Here is an 18,875-nt window from a genome sequence, read left to right as displayed (position 1 = left end):
AAACTGGAAGTCCTTCCGAAGCTTTTTCTGCCATTTTTGTTACGACTCAGGAAGTGAGTTGGAAATGATTCAGCTTTTCCCCGCTTCTGGTCCCTTGCCTCGGATCAAACCAGAGAAGCCAATTTTAAACCAGAGAAGGAGGGAATTTCCTGTCCTTGGCTCAAGCCAGAGAAGCCAGTTTTGCAGCCGGAGAAGCCAGTTTTAAACCAGAGAAGGAAGGAATTTCCTGGTCTCGGCTCAAGCCAGAGAAGCCAGTTTTAAACTAGAGAAGGAAGGAATTTCCTGGCCTCAGCTCAAGCCAGAGAAGCCAGTTTTGCAGCCAGAGAAGCCAGTTTTAAACCAGAGAAGGAAGGAATTTCCTGGCCTCAGCTCAAGCCAGAGAAGCCAGTTTTAAACCAGAGAAGGAAGGAATTTCCTGGCCTCGGCTCAAGCCGGAGAAGCCAGTTTTGCAGTCAGAGAAGCCAGTTTTAAACCAGAGAAGGAAGGAATTTCCTCCACTTGCTTTTCCCTGCTTCTGGACCCTGGCCTCGGCTCAAGCCAGAGAAGCCAGTTTTAAACCAGAGAAGGAAGAAATTTCCTCCACTTGCTTTTCCCTGCTTCTGGAGTAAAACAACTACTTTCAAAGTAAAGACTACCTAATGAAACAGGAAATAACACTTTCAAACCATTAACAAAAGGATTTGGAAGTCTCGGAAGTTTCGAAAAGTTCTGAAAATTTTTTTCTGTGAAAATTGGAATTGACTTTAGAATCAAACCACCAGCACCCCCTAAATCCGAAATGGGTTTTGAACCATTTTTTTGATCAACCAAGCCTACTATCCAATGTAATTTTCTGAATCAGTGCCCCCAAATAGCCCCAAGAACAGGCCTAAAAACCAAGACACCAAGAATGGTTTTTCTTGTTGTTGTTGTGCTTTGCAGTAACTTCAGCTAAATAAATGAGAACGTCAGGGTCAGATGCCAAGAATTACAAAAGAACAATCTCATAAAGACACACAAAGTGGGAATAAGGATAAATCCAGTGTTTGAGTTGAAAAAGGAAGAAATAGCCTTCTCCTTGTTACTGACAGAAAAGTTAGGATAGGGACAGTCCAAGGCATGTCGATAAAATCTCTCTTACTTTTAAACCCCATTTTCCAACCTCATGTCCAGAATTTCCTTGTTTAGGAAATGGAAAAAATGGAAATAGAATAAATCTAGGTCTCAGAGTCAGTAATTTATTTTTTTCTGTACAAGGATAGAATAATAACAATAATAATAATAATAATGAAAAATTGAAGGCCACTCAAGATAGTATGTCCATCTTCCAAATCCAAAAGGTGGGGACATATCTATTTCCATGTCTCCTTCTTCCCCGTTAACTGGCCCCAAGGTCCTTTCCTCCCACTCCAAAACAGTCTTCTAACAGAAACAGGCTGGCTTTCTTGGCGCTCTCTTGGTCAGGAGAGTGTCTTCTGCACCCTACGGGAGGATTTCCAATTGTCTTATGTAAACACTGACAGTAGGTTCTGCAGAGTACAATCAAGACAGAACCTGGCAATAGGTCTAGGCCAGACAGCTTTCAAGTTCTTGGTTTATTAAATGTAAAAACAACCTCCTCCCACAAGGAGAGGTTGAGAGGGTCCAGATGGCTTTCTACTAAAAGAGTGGGATTGAGTAAACCTGCTAAAAGAGAAGAAGGAGATGCTGGTCAAAGTAGATAAAGAAGACATAGGAGATGTTTGCCACCTATCACTTCTGGTCAGCAGGTCCTAGACAAAGGAAGACTTTAATCTCACAGTTGGCATCACAAGGTCCAGTAGCAAAACCCGATTGTCTACACAGGATTTCCTGGGAAGACCCCCTCTTCTTGTCCCCCAATCCCTTCATGGATCAGTGGACTGTAGCGTATGGTCCCAGCGCTGATCTGATGAAGCCTTTCCTGACAATCCTTCCCAGACTGAAGAGCAAGGCCGGCTTGCCTTCCATCTTGGCCACAATTTTAGGGAGGAGGAGACTGTACCGTAAGCGGGAATGGTCTCTGGGTGGGACACAGGCTGATGTGCAGAGGCCCAAGGCAAATGTCCATGTCGACAGACGTTCTGATTCCAGGGGAAGCCCTTGAATTGAGGTGGGGATCACACCAGCTCATCCAGGAGAACCCCAATGCTCTGGTGAGCCTCCGTGGGGCCCGCAATGGGCTTGTTGCACATGGGGCAGACACATCGGACTTCCAACCATTTTACGAGGCACCTGCAGCCAAAAGCAGAGAACAGTGCTGTTATCCTACATGTGTTCTGTGTGATCCCACCACCCAAAGGCCTCAGAAAATACACCTTGGCTTTTGCTTAGCAGGTGGGACAAGAAAAAATCCAGGCCATGGAGAAGTAGCGGTTCTGAGCATGGCTGGAGGGAAGAAAATATGAGGTGCCATTTCCTTTGCCCAGGAGCTTTTTTGTCAGGATTATATCATGGCTCCTTCCTATTCCCTCTGGTCAGCCTGTGAGTCCCCAGTTGTTTTGGCCTACAACTCCCAGAAATCCCAGCCAGTTTACCATCTGTTAGGATTTGAAGGCCAAAACGTCTGGGTACCCACAGGTTGAGAACCATTGTGTTAGCAGAACATGGAAAGGACGCTTCTAGGAAGGCCCTGTGGCTCAGCAAAAGGAAGGGTTCAGGCTTGTAGGACTACTTTTCATTCAAGCAGTCACAAGTTGCTCCCATGTTGTTCATTTTCATGTGTCAGACTACACAGAGAAGTTACTGAAATTCACAAGGATGTGGACAATTTCAGCAGAAAGGAGGAAACCATGAAAATGAACAAAATCTGGCTACCAGTACTAAAAAAACCTCTAAAATTATAACAGTAAATAAATGGCAACACTCACAAAACAGGGGAATTCCAGATAGGAAACAATGAGGGCCAGCTAACACCTCCCAACAAAGGATCCCCCTAGGCAGGAAGCAACCAGACTTAGAAGGTGCAAGGCCATTCAATGCTAATCAAGGTAGCCAATTGCAAAATTCACACTTGCCTCCAACAAACAAGAGTTCTTCCTCCCTCCCTAGACATTATTCCACAGATATATAAACCCTACTTGCTTAGTTTCCAACAGACCTCACAACCTCTGGGGATGCTTGCCATAGATGTGGGTGAAATGTCAGGAGAGAATGCTTCTAGAACATGGCCGAACAGCCCAGAAAATTCACACTAACCCAACACTAGTTTTAGTTTGGAAAGGTGTGTTTTAGAACCAAAGTTTCTCTATATCAGTGTTTCTCAATCTGGGGGTTGGGACCGTTGGGGGGGTCGTGAGGGGATGTTAGAGGGGTTGCTAAAGACCATCAGAAAATACAGTATTTTCTGTTGGTCATGGAGGTTCTGTGTGGGAAGTTTGGGCCAATTCTATTGTAGGTGGGTTTGAGAATGCTCTTTGATTGTAGGTGAACTATAAATCCCAGCAAACACAACTCCCAAATCTCAAGGTCTATTTTCCCAAATTCCACCAATATTCACATTTGGGCATATTGATCCGTGTCATGCTTGGTCCAGATCTTTCATTGTTTGAATCCACAGTGGATGTAGGTGAACTACAAATCCAAAACTCAAGGTCAATTCCCACCAAACCCTTCCAGTATTTTCTGTTGATCATGGAGGTACTGTGTGCCAAGTTTGGTTCAGTCCCATTGTTGGTGAAGTTCAGAATGCATTTTGATTGTAGGTGAACTATAAATCCCAGCAACTACAACTCTCAAATGACAAAATCAATCCCCCCCCCCCAACCCCACCAGTATTCAAATTTGGGTGTATTGGGTATATGTGCCAAATTTGGTCCAGTGAATGAAAATACATCCTGCATGTCAGATATTTACATGATTCGCAATAGTAGCAAAATTACAGTTCTGAAGTAGCAACGAAAATAATTTTATGGTTGGGGCTCACCACAACATGAGGAACTGTATTACGGGGTCGTGGCATTAGGAAGGTTGAGAAGCAGTTGCGGAGCTGACCGGGGTATTGGGTGGCAACCTGTGCTTGACGGGGTTACACTCCCCTTGAAGGTGCAGGTCCATAGCTTGGGGGTCCTCCTGGACACAACGCTGTTGCTTGATGCTCAGGTGTCAGCGGTGGCCGGGAGGGCCTTTGCACAACTCAAACTTGTGTGTCAGCTGTGACCATACCTCATGAAGTCTGACTTGGCCAGGGTGGCCCACGCCTTGGTTACATCCAAACTGGACTATTGCAATGTGTTCTACATGGGGCTGCCCTTGAAGATGGCCCGGAAGTTTGAACTGGAACAATGGGCGGCGGCCAGGCTCCTTACAGGAGCAAACTATAGGGAACATACAACACCCCTATTAAAACAGCATCATTGGTTGCCGATAGGTTGCCAAGCCAAATTCAAAGTGCAGGTCGTGACCTATAAAGCCCTAAATGGTTCGGGCCCTGCCTATTTCCATGATCGCTTCTCCTTCTATGAACCAGCACAAGCTCTAAGATCTTCCAGGGAGGCCCTCCTCTCGGTCCCACTACCGTCTCAAGCGTGGTTGGTGGAGATGAGAAAGAGGGCCTTCTCAGTGATGGTCCCCCACCTCTGGAACGCCCTTCCAAGGGAAATAAGACAGGCTCCATCCCTCCCCTCCTTTCGTAAGAGCTTGAAGACCTGGTGGTTTCAACAAACCTTTGAAAATAACCAGTTCTAACTCAGTCTTACACATTGTCGAATACGGCCTTATTCTTCCTACCAATTACCCAGATCACTTCCTCTAGTCGGCCCCGGAATGAACAGCCACAGACCCGTACCTAATATTATTGTTTCCTGCCATAGCATTGCACTCAATTCCCGGACCCCCTAGAATTTTTAGGCTTGCACAAATCTTGGCCCGGCCTTTTAATTTTTTTTAATTGCCTTGAACAGGCAGGATTACTTTTAATATATATGTGTTATGGCGACAATTTTTTATGCTTATATTGTTTTGTTAATCTTATGGTTATGTTGTTTTACTTTGTATGTTTTGTGATGTTACCTGGGAACCGCTCTGAGTCCCCTCAGGGAGATAGAGTGGTATATAAATAAATAAATAATAATAATTACCACTGCTCTATATCTTAATATGCAACTTTCATTTTGATCTCATCTCCTTTAGATAAAGTACAAGAGAAAAGGAATGCACTGTGGTCTGTGTGAACGTGTCAGCAGCCTCACTCAGTTGTCATCTGCCTTTACACATATAAAATAACTGTTCTGGGACAGAACGGAATCGCCCTTCATTGCAACTAAAAACTGTATGATTGAAATATTGTTCCTTGTTTTTCTTCTTTGATGACGCTGTTTTACTGTGAGAACTAATCTTTCTCCAGGCATGAAATACGTCTGTCATTCGCTCATCACCACGTGAACTTATAAAATTTATTTATTTACTAGCTGTGCCCTGCCACGCGTTGCTGTGGCCTATAGTAAAACTTATCAAAGTTGAGGTAGATATCTGGACTATTATGAAAGAGAGGTCCCTACCTATTCCTTCCCCCTTTTCCTCCCCCTTTCTCTCCTTTCTTCCTTCTCTACCTCTTTCTTTCTTTCACTACTTGGTTTCATCCTTCTCTCTTTCCTTCATTCCCTCCTCCTTTCTTCCTTTGCCTTTCTTCCCTCCCTGTTTGCTTCCTTCTTTCACTTTTTATTTCCTTTTATTTTACCACCATCATAACAATAACAATAATGCAATGCATTGCCTCTGGGACCTGACATCTCTCCCATTCCCCCAGGGTCTCATAGGAACAATAGCATAATAATAATAATAATAATAGAAATAACAACCTTTACCCCCCACGTGTTGCTGTGGCCAATCTTCCCTCTTTCTCTCCTTCTTTCCCTCCTTCCTTCCCTCCCATCTTTCCTTCTCCTCTTCTTTCTCTATCTCTTTCATTCCTTCCCCCTTTTTCTTTCTTTTCTGCTGTCTCTCTTTTCTTTCCTTCCATCTTTCCTTTTCTTTCCTTTTCTTCTTCCTTCTTTTTCTAACTTTCCTTCCTTCCCCCTTTTTCTTTACCTCCCTTTCTCTTTCTTCCTTCTTTCCTTCCTTCCTGTCTTTCCTAGATTTTGACAGGGCGGGAAGGGGCGGGGTGGGGTTTGGAGGTGGCGTGAAGTAAAAGGAGGTAAGATTGGGGCGGGGGAGTGATGGAGCGTGGGGTTGTGTGTGCGGTGGCGGGGGGAGTGGGGTTGCGTGTGTGCGTGCGGCAGCGGGGGGAGTGATGGAGCGTGGGGTTGCGTGTGTGTGTGCGGCGGCGGGGGGAGTGATGGAGCGTGGGGTTGCGTGTGTGTGTGCGGCGGCGGGGGGAGTGGGGTTGCGTGTGTGCGTGTGGCAGCGGGGGGAGTGATGGAGTGTGGGGTTGCGTGTGTGTGTGCAGCGGCGGGGGGAGTGATGGAGTGTGGGGTTGTGTGTGTGTGTGCGGCAGGGTGTGTGTGTGTGCGGGAAGCGGCGCGGCGGGGCTTGGAGTAGGCATGGTTTCCACAGAGGGAACGTTGGCCGGAAGGCCATGTGCGCGCACCAGGGAACTTGCGGCTGGGCGCCATTGCGCATGCTCAGTTGTTTTGCCATTTTGTGAGTGTGTTGTTGTGTTGTTTTTCATTTTGAGTAGATATGTTTGTACCTTGTGGGCTGTGTTATGGGCATGGGAATTTTGGTTAATTTTTGTTGGGATTTTTTTGAGTTTTGTTCTTTTGCCGTTTTGTGAGTGTGTTGTTGTGTTGTTTTTCATTTTGAGTAGATATGTTTGTACCTTGTGGGTTGTGTTATGGGCATGGGAATTTTGGTTAAGTTTCGTTGGGGGATTTTTGAGTTTTGTTGTTTTGCCGTTTTGTGAGTGTATTGTTGTGTTGTTTTTCATTTTGAGTAGATATGTTTGTACCTTATGGGTTGTGTTATGGGCATGGGAATTTTGGTTAAGTTTCGTTGGGGGGGGTTTGAGTTTTGTTTCTCCGTTGGATGCCCCTAACAAATTTATATATATAGATTTATTTATTATTATTTAAACTTATATGCCGCCACTACCCTGGGGCTCGGAGCGGCTTACAAGAATAGCTAAAATCTAACAAAGTTTAAAAGCAATTTAAAACAATTTAAAAACAACAGTATCAAACATTAAAAGCCTGTCGAAACAGGTATGTCTTACATGCCCTGCGGAAAGCTTGTAAGTCCCGCAAGGCACGGACTTCAGGTGGCAGAGTATTCCAGAGTGATGGTGCCACTGCTGTGAAGGCTCTGCGTCTGGTTGCCATTAGACGCAAGGTCTTGACACTAGGGACTTCTAATAGATCTTGGTCCTCAGAACGGAGGGATCTCTGGGGTTGGTAGGGGGTGAGACGATCCCTCAGATACATTGGCCCCAGACCATGGAAGGCCTTAAAGGTGAGTACCATCACTTTGAAAGTGATCCGATGCTCAATTGGTAACCAATGCAGCTGTAGTAAGATTGGTGTTATGTGGCATCTCATCGGAATTCCCGCAAGAAGCCGAGCAGCTGCATTTTGTACCAACTTGAGTTTCCGGATCACCGACAGAGGAAGGCCAATGTAGAGGGCGTTACAGTAGTCTAGTCTTGAGATGACCGTGGCCTGGATCACCATAGCTAGGTCGTCCCTGGACAGGGAGGGGGCCAGCCGTCTAGCCTGCCGCAGGTGAAAGAAGGCGGTTCTGCTCACGGCAGAGACCTGGGCCTCCATCGTCAGCAGAGGGTTCAAAAAGGACTCCAAGACTCTTTACCAATGATGATGGGCTTAACGCCTCGCCATCCAGGGTGGGCAGATGGATGTGCCCACTGCCCGGTCCACCCAGACATAGGATTGCTGGATTCACCCTCAACCTGCTGGCACGCAGCCATCTAGTAACGGCCTCGAGGCACTGATGGTAACAATCGGGTACAGAGTCCGGTCGGCCTTCTATCTTCAGCACCAGCTGAGTGTCATCGGCGTACTGATAACACTCAAGCCCAAAACCTCAAACCAGCTGAGCAAGTGGTCGCATATAGAGGGGAGAGAATGGCCCCCTGAGGAACCCCACAAGATAGAGGAGACCTCTCAGAGACCAGGCCTCCCCTCTCCACTCGCTGTCCACAGTTGTGAAGAAAGGAGGACAGCCAGTTTAAAGCTGTCCCCCTGATTCCAGCAACAGCAAGGCAGTGGGTCAAGAGATTGTGGTCGACTGTGTCAAATGCTGCTGTGAGATCCATTAGCACAAGCAGCGCTGACCCGCCCTGGTCGAGCTGGCATCGAAGGTGATCTGTGATGGAGACCAGCACAGTCTCTGTCCCGTGCCCCGCACAGAAGCCGGACTGGAAGGGATCTAGTCCGGCTGTGTCGTCTAGGAATTGCTGCAACTGCTCTGCTGCTGCCCTCTCAATCACTGGAGGGAACCGAGGGATCCAAATCTGGTTTCTTCAGCAGGGGGGAGACCACCACCTCTTTTAAACCCTCTGGAAGAACTCCTTGCTCAAGGGAGCTGTTTATGATCTTCAACAGAGGGTCACGTAATCCCTCCAAGCAGGATTTCACCAACCAAGAGGAACACGGACATTCTACAAATTCTTCCTCTTGACTCATGAAAGAAGGGGGTTGTTCTGTGTTTTTGGTGATGAGAGGAGAGTCTTTTTGATCAAAGGCAAAGCTGGGCCACACTCTTCCTCTGTGGCTTGAAGGTACTCTTGCAACCCACACAACCATAAAGGGTTCCACGGCAGACCAGGCATATTGTTTGGTCTTTAGAATTGGAAGAGAAGAAGCAGAATATAAATATATATGATGACGATGATTTCCAGAATCCAAGTCTGGCACTTAAATCACTGTGCCACACTGCTTGCCCTCTTTTTCTTAGTCGTATTCATACAGGAGTCAGAAAAAAGTAGGCAAAGACAAAGAAGCTACAGATTAATCCAAGTGATGATTTCTCCCAGTCATTTGCCTCACCTCTCTCCTACACTTTCCTACCGCTTTCCCCTACAAGAACATTTTTTAACCTGGGGGTCGCCTAAGACCATCAGAATATACAGTATTTTCTGTTGTTATGGGGGTTCTGTGGCAGAAGTTTGGCCCAATTCTATTGTTGGTGGGGTTCAGAATGCTCTTTGATTGTTGGTGAACTATAAATCCCAGTAACTACAACTCCTAAATGTCAAGGTCTATTTTCCACAAACTCCACCAGTGTTCACATTTGGACATGTTGAGCATCTATGCCAAGTTTGGTCCAGATCCATTATTGTTTGGGTTCACAGTGCTCTCTGGATATAACAACAATTTTTATGGATTAGCCAGTTGGCCTTATCAAAAACAGACAGTGCAAACACAACATACAACATACGTCTGGTCCTATTAAAATAGAATACAAATATATAGGAATTTATCAACTTAAAACCAATGTAGATTAGCCGTAGGTATATTTAACAACTCTTGGTGGACCATTACGCACGTGTGGACCATAATGACAGATCTCATTATGCTCAGTGGATATAGGTGAACTACAACTCCAAAACTCAAGGTCAATGCCCACCAAACCGTTCCAGTATTTTCTTTTGGTCATGGGGGTTCTGTGTGGGAAGTTTGCCCCAGTTCTGTCATTGGTGGAGTTCAGAAGCTCTTTGATTGAACGTGAACTATAAATTCCAACAACCACAATTCCCAAGTCAAGGTCTATTTTCCCCAAACTCCACCAGAGTTCATAGTTGGGCATATTGAGCATTCCTGTCAAGTTTGGTCCAGATCCCTCATTGTTTGAGTACACAGTGTTCTCTGGATCTAGGTGAACTACAACTTTAAAACTCAAGGTCAATGACCCACAAACCTTCCAGTATTTTCTGTTGGTCATGGGAGTTCTGTGTGCCAAGTTTGGTTCCATTCCATCATTGGTGGAGATCAGAATGCTCTTTGATTGTAGGTTAACTATAAATCCCAGCAACTACAACTCCCAAATGACAAAATCAATCCCTCCCAGCCCCACCAGTATTCAAATATGGGCATATCGGGTACTTGTGCCAAATTTGATCCAGTGAATGAAAATACATCCTGCATATTTGATTCACATTACAGTTCATAGCAGTAGCAAAATTACAGTTCAGAAGTAGCAACGAAAATAATTTAATGGTTGGGGGTCAGCACAACATGGGGAACTGTATTAAGTGGTTGCAGCATTAGGAAGGTTGAGAACCACTGCCCTACATGGCCTGCTTTTCTCTCCACACAATGCTCAAGAACAGGCATTTGTTCAGGCTGGTTGGCATTTCAGCCCCAAGGCTAAAATTCTTTTGGCGTAGCTCCCAGAAGACAGGCATTTACGGCATTAACCTCGCACAAGGGTTAATAACAAATGTTTTTAAAAATTGTTTATGGGCACATCAACCATTTGGGATAGAACAAGGAACCCTTGGCTCATGTGTGCAGTTGCCCTGGGCTTGGAAAGCTGTTTTTGAAATGTAATTTGTTTCAGTCATCAGGGTTCCAAGCCTCAGAAATGGTATCATTATAGTTAAGCATTTATAATTATATTTTTAGATTAAAAATAAAGTATTGCTTTTCAATGTATAGTTGAAGGCTTTCATGGTTGGAATCACTGGGTTGTTGTGAGTTTTTCGGGTTGTATGGCCATGTTCCAGAAGCATTCTCTCCTGACGTTTTGCCTACATCTATGGCAGGCATCCTCAGAGGTTGTGAGGACTGTTGGAAATTAGGATAAGTGGGGTTTATATATCTGTAGAATGTCTAGCGTGGGAGAAAGAACTCTTGTCTGTTTGAGGTAGGTGCAAATGTTGCAATTGGCCACCTTGATTAGCATTTAATGGCCTTGCAGTTTCAAGGTCTGCCTGGAGGAATACTTTGTTGAGAAGTGGTTAGCTGGTCCTGCTTGTTTCTTGTCCGGAATTCCTCTGTTTTGAATGTTGTTCTTGTATTGATTTTCATTTCTCGTAAATATCTAACATACGATTAAAAAAAATCAAAACCCTTCCTCACAACTGATTGTATTGGCCACTCGCCTGTTCCCAGAGCTGCATTGCTATCTCAGGTTACTGGTTGTCTGTTTGATGGTTGTTTTATATTGTGTTATGCTGTTGTTTTATTTTGCTTGTTGCAGTTTGTATGCATTTTACTGTGTTATAGTGCAACTATGTTGATTGGGCTTGTCCCCAAGCTGCCCTGAGTCCCTTCAGGAAGATGGAGGTGGGGTACAAAAATAAAGTTGGTATTATTATTATTATTATTATTATTATTATTTTACTGACACAAAAACACAGTATGTCACAGCAAACAAGATATGCTGGAGTTCGTATCACAAAATATGACTGCGTGATGGATTTTTGAATGATACACGCAGATCCAAGTAAAGTGGCCTTTTGCAGTTGACCAATCGAGATTTTGTCAATGTTTATTGTTTCCAAATGTCAGCTGAGGTCTTTAGGCACGGCACCAAGTGCGCCAATGACCACTAGGACCACCTGTATTGGTTTATGCCAGAGCCCTTGCAGTTCAATTATATTATTATTATTATTATTATTATTGTTATTATTATTATTATTATTAGAGACACAACAAGATCACTCTGCTCGCTGTTGTATTGGATCACACATCAGACACTTCCCAAGTGTCTAGGACTGTGTGCTGTATTGGCAAATAATGTGTGCAGATCCCAGCAAGGTGGCCTTTTGCAGCTGGCAGATGGTAATCTTATCAGCGCCGATTGTGTTTAAGTGCAGGCCAAGGTCTTTAGGCAGTGCACCCAGTGTGCCGATCACCACTGGGACAACCATTATTATTATTATTATTATTATTATTATTATTATTATTATTATTAGAAACACCAAATATGAGTCCACAGCAGACACTCTGCTGGCTGTTGTATTGGATCACACGTTGGGCACTTCCCAAGTGTCTAGGACTGTGTGATGTGTCAGTGAATAATGCGTGCAGATCCCAGTAAGGTGACCTTTTGCAGCTGGCAGATGGTAATCTTATGAGTGCCGATTGTGTTTAAGTGTAGGCCAAGGTCTTTAGGCAGTGCACCCAGTGTGCCGATCACTACTTGAACCACCTTTACTGGCTTGTGCCAGTATAATAATAATAATAATAATAATAATAATAATAATAATAATAATAGTTGTTATTGTTGTTGTTGTTGTTGTTGTTGTTATTATTATTATTATATGTGGGTGTGTTCATCTTTCTTTGGCATTTTTCCTTAGGAAAGGGGTCCTCAATGTTTGAGTCCTCCCTATGACTCTCCTCTTCCTTTTCCTTTATGGGTGACGTGAACAGGTTTGTGTTTTCTGTCACTAGAGGTGCCCACCTCTTCTTCCCAGCCACAGGCTTGAAGGGCATTTATTGACTGTGTGCCGGGCTGTTTGCCAAACGGAGAGGCACAAAGGAGCTATTTCGGCTGTCCTTGGCAGCTACTCACTTTCTGTGGAAGGCATGTTGGCATGGCAACACTCCCAGCTCATCTTTCACTTTAAAGTCTTCTAGGCAGACGGCGCAGGTCTGCTGCGGGAAAAGAGGAGGAGGAGGACAAGGAGAAAATAGGCATATATTACAAAGTGGCATCACGCATGCCCACTCACAGAAAGAAAACAGTACAAAAAGATCTCATGGGTTAGAAAGGGTTAGAATGGACAGCAAAGTCTGTTTTGCTTCTGCCAAGTTTGCTCTCTTTGACTACGGAAAAGAAACCTATGGGATTCTTGTCTGGATGAAGGTTTCCCTGACCTTGAAGACTCACGGAGGAATCGGATAGGTCTCATTTACACGGTCTCTGACCTTACTGGCCAAGGACTCTGTCTTACTTGGCCTGATTGAGTTACTCCAGACTTCCAGTGTGTCTGTTACTAAAACTGTTGGCTGAGATCATTGGAGGAAGACGTAGAAGCAGAGGCACTTCTCCATTGTGTCTACTTTAAGCTCTAAGACAGTGGTTCTCAACCTGGGGGTCGGGACCCCTGGAGGGGTCACGAGGGAGTGTCAGAGGGGTCACTAAAGACCAACAGGAAAACACACTAATTTCTGTTGGTCATGGGGGTTCTATGTGGGAAGTTTGGCCCAATTCTGTCATTGGTGGGGTTCAGATTGTAGGTGAACTACAAATCCCAGCAACTACAACTCCCAAAATGTCAAGGACTATTTCCCCCAAACTCCACCAGTGTTCACATTTCGGCATATTGAGTATTCGTGCCAAGTTTCGTCCAGATCCATCATTGTTTGAGTCCACAGTGCTCTCTGGATGTAGGCGAACTACAACTCCAAAACTCAAGGTCAATGCCCACCAAACCCTTCCAGTATTTTCTGTTGGTCATGGGAGTTCTGTGTGCCAAGTTTGGTTCAATTCCATCGTTGGTGGAGTTCAGAATGCTCTTTGATTGTAGGTGAACTACAAATCCCACCAGTATTCAAATGTGGGCATTTGTGCCAAATTTGGTCCAGTGAATGAAAATACATTCTGCATATCAGATATTTACATTATGATTGGTATCAGTAGCAAAATGACAGTTTTGAAGTAGGAAGGAAAATAATTTTATGGTTGGGGGTCACCACAACATGAGGAATTGTATTAAGGGGTCGCAGCATGAGGAAGGTTAAGAACCCCTGCTCTAAGACCTATTAAATCTAGTCTCTATTGAACTCTGGAATCAAGAAACGAGATTTTCTCTTTCATGTTGTTTTGTGTGCCTTCTAGTCTATTCTGACTTATTTATTTATTTATTTGCAGTATTTCTATTCCGCCCTTCTCACCCTGCAGGGAACTCAGGGCGGATTACAACGTACATATACATGGCAAACATTCAATGCCATGGACACACAACATATATAGACAGACACACAGAGGATATTGAACATTCCAGCTTTTTCATGAGGGTTTTCTGGCTACCAGGGGAGCTGTCAATTCATCATTCATTTATGACACTGATTAAGTACTTCCTCATTCTTTGCATGCTTGCTGGAGATTTTTATGGCATCGTAAATTAGGCTCCCCGTAAGTTGTACCTAAATTTCCTACTTGACAGATTCAACTGTCTTTTGGGCTGCAAAGCAAGCTACACAAATTGGTCAGAAGCTAACTCCGACCTGGACTGGCTTCGAACTCATGACCTTTTGGTCAGTAGTGATCTTAATGCAGCTGACTCCCAGATAGCTGTGCCACAGTCCCAGTGCTTATGAGGCAAACTAAGGCAAACCTATAACATGAAGTGGGAGTGATTTGCCCAAGGTAACCATTGGTTTTCCACTGCCAAGTGTATATTTGAACCTTAGGTCTCCCAACACTCAAACTACTAAACCACAATGGTTTTCTTCTTCTTCCATACCCAATACTTTCTGCTTTTGCATCATGTTATAACCTTGCAGATCTTGTTTGTTCTATTTGTCAGCTGCTCATGGGAGGGCAGGGAGATTGGGGTTGAAATGGAGTCCATAATAAATACGAGGGTTGAATGAAAAGTAATGCGTCCACCTTCATAACTCCTCAATAGATGGCAGTACTGGTATGCGGAAGGTACTGGCTTGTTCAGTAGACTCTCCTCTACAGTTCCATTTTGGCGGGAAGCCTTAACATTGAAGAGTTGTGTTGTTAAAGTGTGAAGTATGGAACCCTGCACAGGTCAATGCGACTTCAGCAACATGCAGTCATTGAATTTTTGACAGCAAAAGGTGTCACCCCAAAGGAGATTCGTCAGAGAATACAAGCTGTTTATGGTGACTATGTTGATGTGAGTACTGTGCGTTGTTGGGCGAGTAAGTTTAAAGATGTTGAGTTGACAGCTTCTACTGTCAAGAATTCAATGACAACACGTTGCTTAAGTCGCATTGACTGACCTTCTGCGCAGGGTTCCATACTTCACACTTTAACAACACAACCATTCAATGCTAAGTCTTTCTGCCAACATGGAACTGTAGAGGAGAGTCTACTGAACAAGCCAGTACCTGCCGCATACCAATACTGAGAAGTTACAAAGGGGGAGGCATTACTTTTCATTCAACCCCCGTAAATACTGAAATCTAAGGTCTTTTCAGACAACCTGACTTGTGATCAAAGAATGTGGGCTGTGCGGATCTGTAAAGAAGCCCTATTTAGTATTGTCTACTGTGGTTGGCGACTACTCTACAAGTCTTTCCAGGCACAGAGTTGTTCCCATCACTTGGTAGCTGATCATTTTAAATGGAGATGCCTGGGATATTCTGTATGCAAAAATAAGCTCTGCCCTAAAGTGGTCTTGGGATTTTTAAAGGATTTTCATGGAAACTTTCAGTTGGAAATAACCCCAGGTGTTATCTAGTTCAACCCTTGCCATATATATTTTACCTTCTCTGTTAGAGAGCTCTGGTGCTACAACAAACTACAATCCTGAACATTTATAGCCCTGAGCCATGGTAATTAAAGTGGCGCCAGTTGCAATAAGTCTGCAATGTAACTGTCTTTTAAGTCACCTATAAAGACATGAAATATTTGTCAGAAATATTAAAAATTTACTAGATAATTTTAATTGAAATGTGAGTCAAACACTGAAAGGGTTAAATGGATGCAATGATTCAGCAAAAGCTGCAGTTCAATATAAGCAGGTGTGTCTGTAGCTTAGTAGCCTCAGTCTGTTAAGAGGTCTCTGTGGGAGAAGGGCCTTAGTAGGCCTCAGTATGAGAAGGCCTCAATGTTAGTTCACCTCAGTGTGTTAGTAGGCCTCATTATGAGAAGGTTTCAGTGTCACTTTGCCTCAGTGTGAGAAAGATGTCAGTCTGAGAGAGCCCTCAGTCTGAGAGAGCCCTCAGTGTGAGAATCCCTCACTGGGAGATAGGCCTCAGTGTGTTAGTAGGCCTCAGTATGAGAAGGCCTCAGTGAGAGAAAGATGTCAGTCTGTGTGCTGGTACGGCTGTACCAGGGGCTCCAATTTTATTTGCTTTGTATCGAGTGTTTGCTTGCAGTACAGGGTTTCAGAGGTTCTGTAGAAAGGAGGCTTCCTTTGGTTGCAGTCATAGGGCAAGTCACCTGTCCATCATCGTTAAGTTTTGTTTCCGCCCCTTGCTCAGGGCAATTGGGAAGGGAAGGAAGCCATTTTTAGTTAGTCTCAGTAAGGAAAGCTAATGTACAGGGCGTGTACAAGCTTCTCCTGTACAAAAGGTTCAACCCTTAAGACTTTCCGTGGGAGAACAGTCTTAAGCGTCTCCAAAGATTTCCAGGGAAACAGCCCTAAAGACCAAAGAACTCCAGCTGGAGAATCTACTAGCCTTACTGGTAGGTCCACTTGGCGTTCGAGACACCATTTGACCTGGTAGCGGAGCCCACATCAGTAAGAATTAGATTACAGTCAGCCTGGGAGAAGTTAAAAAAGGGGATTTTCCTTTGAAACAAAGAATTAGTTATTGAAGACAATTGCCTGTCCTTCGTGAACAAGATTAGGAAGCCACCAGTTGCATAAAAGCCTGGAATCATTTCTTTAACTTTCTGAAGACAAGAGAAGTTTCTGTTTGATTGTTCATTAATAAAGGACTTTGTTATACTTTACAAGCCATCTAAAGATCATTTGTGGTGGAAAACCTCTGAGAACTTCTCTTCGGGGCCCCCTGGCTTCCCGCTGAGAGAGGCAATTATTTACAGGCACAGCGCACGACAGAACAGTCTGAGAGAGCCCTCAGTGTGAGAATGCCTCATTGGGAGATAGGCCTCAGTGTGTTAATAGGCCTGGTGTGAGAACCTTCTGTGAGAGAAGCTCCAGTGTGAAGGCTGCTGTGTGTAAAAAGCTACTGTTGTGAAGCTCCTGTGTAACTTCGGTTTGAGAAGAGGCTCTGTGAGAGTGAAGCTATTTATCTGCATGGGAAAGAAGCCCAACGTGGAAGCTGTTCAAAGAAGGAAGTATAAAGAACTTTATTTGTGTTATGGGAACCTTGTTTTTGTAAATAGTGCAACCATATTATTTTGCTATAAAGAAAACCCTCCTATGGAAAAGATAACATTGGTCTCTGTATTTTTGTTCTTTTTATCACTTTGTGCTGGGTCATGCCACTGCTCATAAGTTACTCTGCTGTACATTTATGAGGAGGGTCTTTTCTTAATAAGCCCACTCACCCAACAATATTTGTTTTTGTTCTGCCGATATAACTAAATCCCAGTATATTTTAATAAATACCCATTTACATGTTCAAACAGGTTGTGTTGTTCTTATTCCTCACACCCCCTGGTTCTCTGGAAACAAAAAAGACTGTCTTCGTTTAACATTTAAAAGGTTAGCCTTGCCTGTTTATCAAGGAGAGTTCTTTACTCACCCCATGTAAGTTTAGCTTTCTGGCATCACCTTTCAAAACCACCTGGGAAAAGAAAGGAAAGAGAACGAGGCAGATTAGGATCAGGGCATTGGTACTGAATGATCAGGACATGCATTTTAATCCTGTTGGCCACTGCTGAACATGGAACATCTTGGTTTACGCAGAAACTGCATCAAATATTTATTTCTTTATATATTTACGACATTTATATGCCACCCTTCTCACCCCGAAGGGGACTCAGAGTGGCTTACAAGATATATCTATATAAATAAAAATGTAATGTTTGTTTGTGGGATTAACAGAACTCAAGAACCTTTGGACGAATTGACACCAAATTTGGACACAAGACACCTAACAACCCAATGTATGTCCTTCACTCAAAAAAATGATTTTGTCATTTGGGAGTTGTAGTTGCTGGGATTTATAGTTCACCTACAATCAAAGAGCATTCTGAACCCCACCAACGTTAGAACTGGCCCAAACCTCCCACATAGAAAAGCCATGCGGGCCACAGCAACACGTGGCAGGGGACGGCTAGTATACACACACACACACAAAATATATTATGTTATTAGCATAGTACAATATCAGTATTAATAGTTACTATATTGTATTATACCATTATATTGTAATACTAGCCATCCCCTGCCTTGCGTTGTTGTGGCCCAGTCTGTGTATGTGTGTGTTTGAGTGCATGTATATATATAAATGTATGCATGTATGTAATGCTCGTTTGTGGATTAACATAACTCAAACACCACTGGATGAATTGACACCAAATTTGGACACAATGCACCTATCAGGCCAACAAATGACCATCACTCATAAAAACACCAAAAAACACAGCGGAAGGGACTTAAAAAGCCAATAAAATAAAATAAAAAATTCATTACAATGCATGCGCAAAACCCTATATATATATGTACGCAAACACACATATATACACAAAGACACAAATATATACATACACAAAGCACATATACACAGACTGGGCCACGCATGGCAGGGGGCAGCTAGTGTGTGTGTGTGTATATATATATATATGTGTGTGTGTGTGTATATGGTTTTGCGCATGTGTTGTAATGATTTTTTTTTGCTTTTTAAGTCTCTTCTGCTGTGTTTTTCTGAGTGATGGTCACTCATTGGCCTGATAGGTGTATTGTGTCCAAATTTGGTGTTAATTTGTCCAGTGGTTTTTGAGTTATGTTTATCCCATAAACGAACATTACATTTTTATTTATATAGATTACTAGCCATCCCCTGCCATGCCTTGCTGTGGCCGGCCCACATGGTAGGTTTGGCCCAATTCTATCGTTGGTGGGGTTCAGAATGCTCCGTGATTGTAGGTGAATTATAAATCCCAGCAACTACAACTCCCAAATGTCAAGATTCTCTTTTCTCCAAATTCCACCAGTGTTCACATTTGGGCATATTGAGTATTTGTGTAGAGTTTGATCCAGATCCATCATTGTTTGAGTGCACAGTGATCTCTGGATGTAGGTGAACTACAATTCCAAAACCAAAGGACACTGCCCACCAAACCCTTCCAGTATTTTCTGTTGGACATGGGAGTTCTGTGTGCCAAGTTTGGTTCAAATCCATTGTTGGTGGGGTTCAGAA

The 18,875-nt window shown here is 43.7% G+C and overlaps 1 protein-coding gene across 3 annotated transcripts in view; it reads right to left on the bottom strand.

Annotated features, from left to right (window-relative positions):
• Window positions 1-1,195: 1,195 nt before the first annotated feature.
• RNF122 (ring finger protein 122) overlaps window positions 1,196-18,875 on the bottom strand; it is a 58,023-nt gene continuing 40,343 nt past the window's right edge. The window contains exons 4-6 of one of the 3 annotated variants that reach the window (XM_060787469.2): window positions 17,256-17,297; window positions 12,412-12,494; window positions 1,196-2,232 (exon numbers count right to left, since the gene is read on the bottom strand). In XM_060787469.2, coding sequence (XP_060643452.1) covers window positions 2,118-2,232; window positions 12,412-12,494; window positions 17,256-17,297 — 240 coding nt within the window. In that variant the 3' untranslated portion in view covers window positions 1,196-2,117. The remainder of the gene's footprint in view (window positions 2,233-12,411; window positions 12,495-17,255; window positions 17,298-18,875) is intronic. The other 2 variants (XM_060787470.2, XM_060787472.2) reach the window with 2 other exon arrangements.

The sequence above is a fragment of the Anolis sagrei genome, chromosome 7 (assembly GCF_037176765.1).
Source record: "Anolis sagrei isolate rAnoSag1 chromosome 7, rAnoSag1.mat, whole genome shotgun sequence".
Lineage (NCBI taxonomy): Eukaryota > Metazoa > Chordata > Lepidosauria > Squamata > Dactyloidae > Anolis > Anolis sagrei.
Note: the sequence above shows the minus strand (reverse complement) of the source record. Positions and strands in the feature narration are given on the sequence as shown.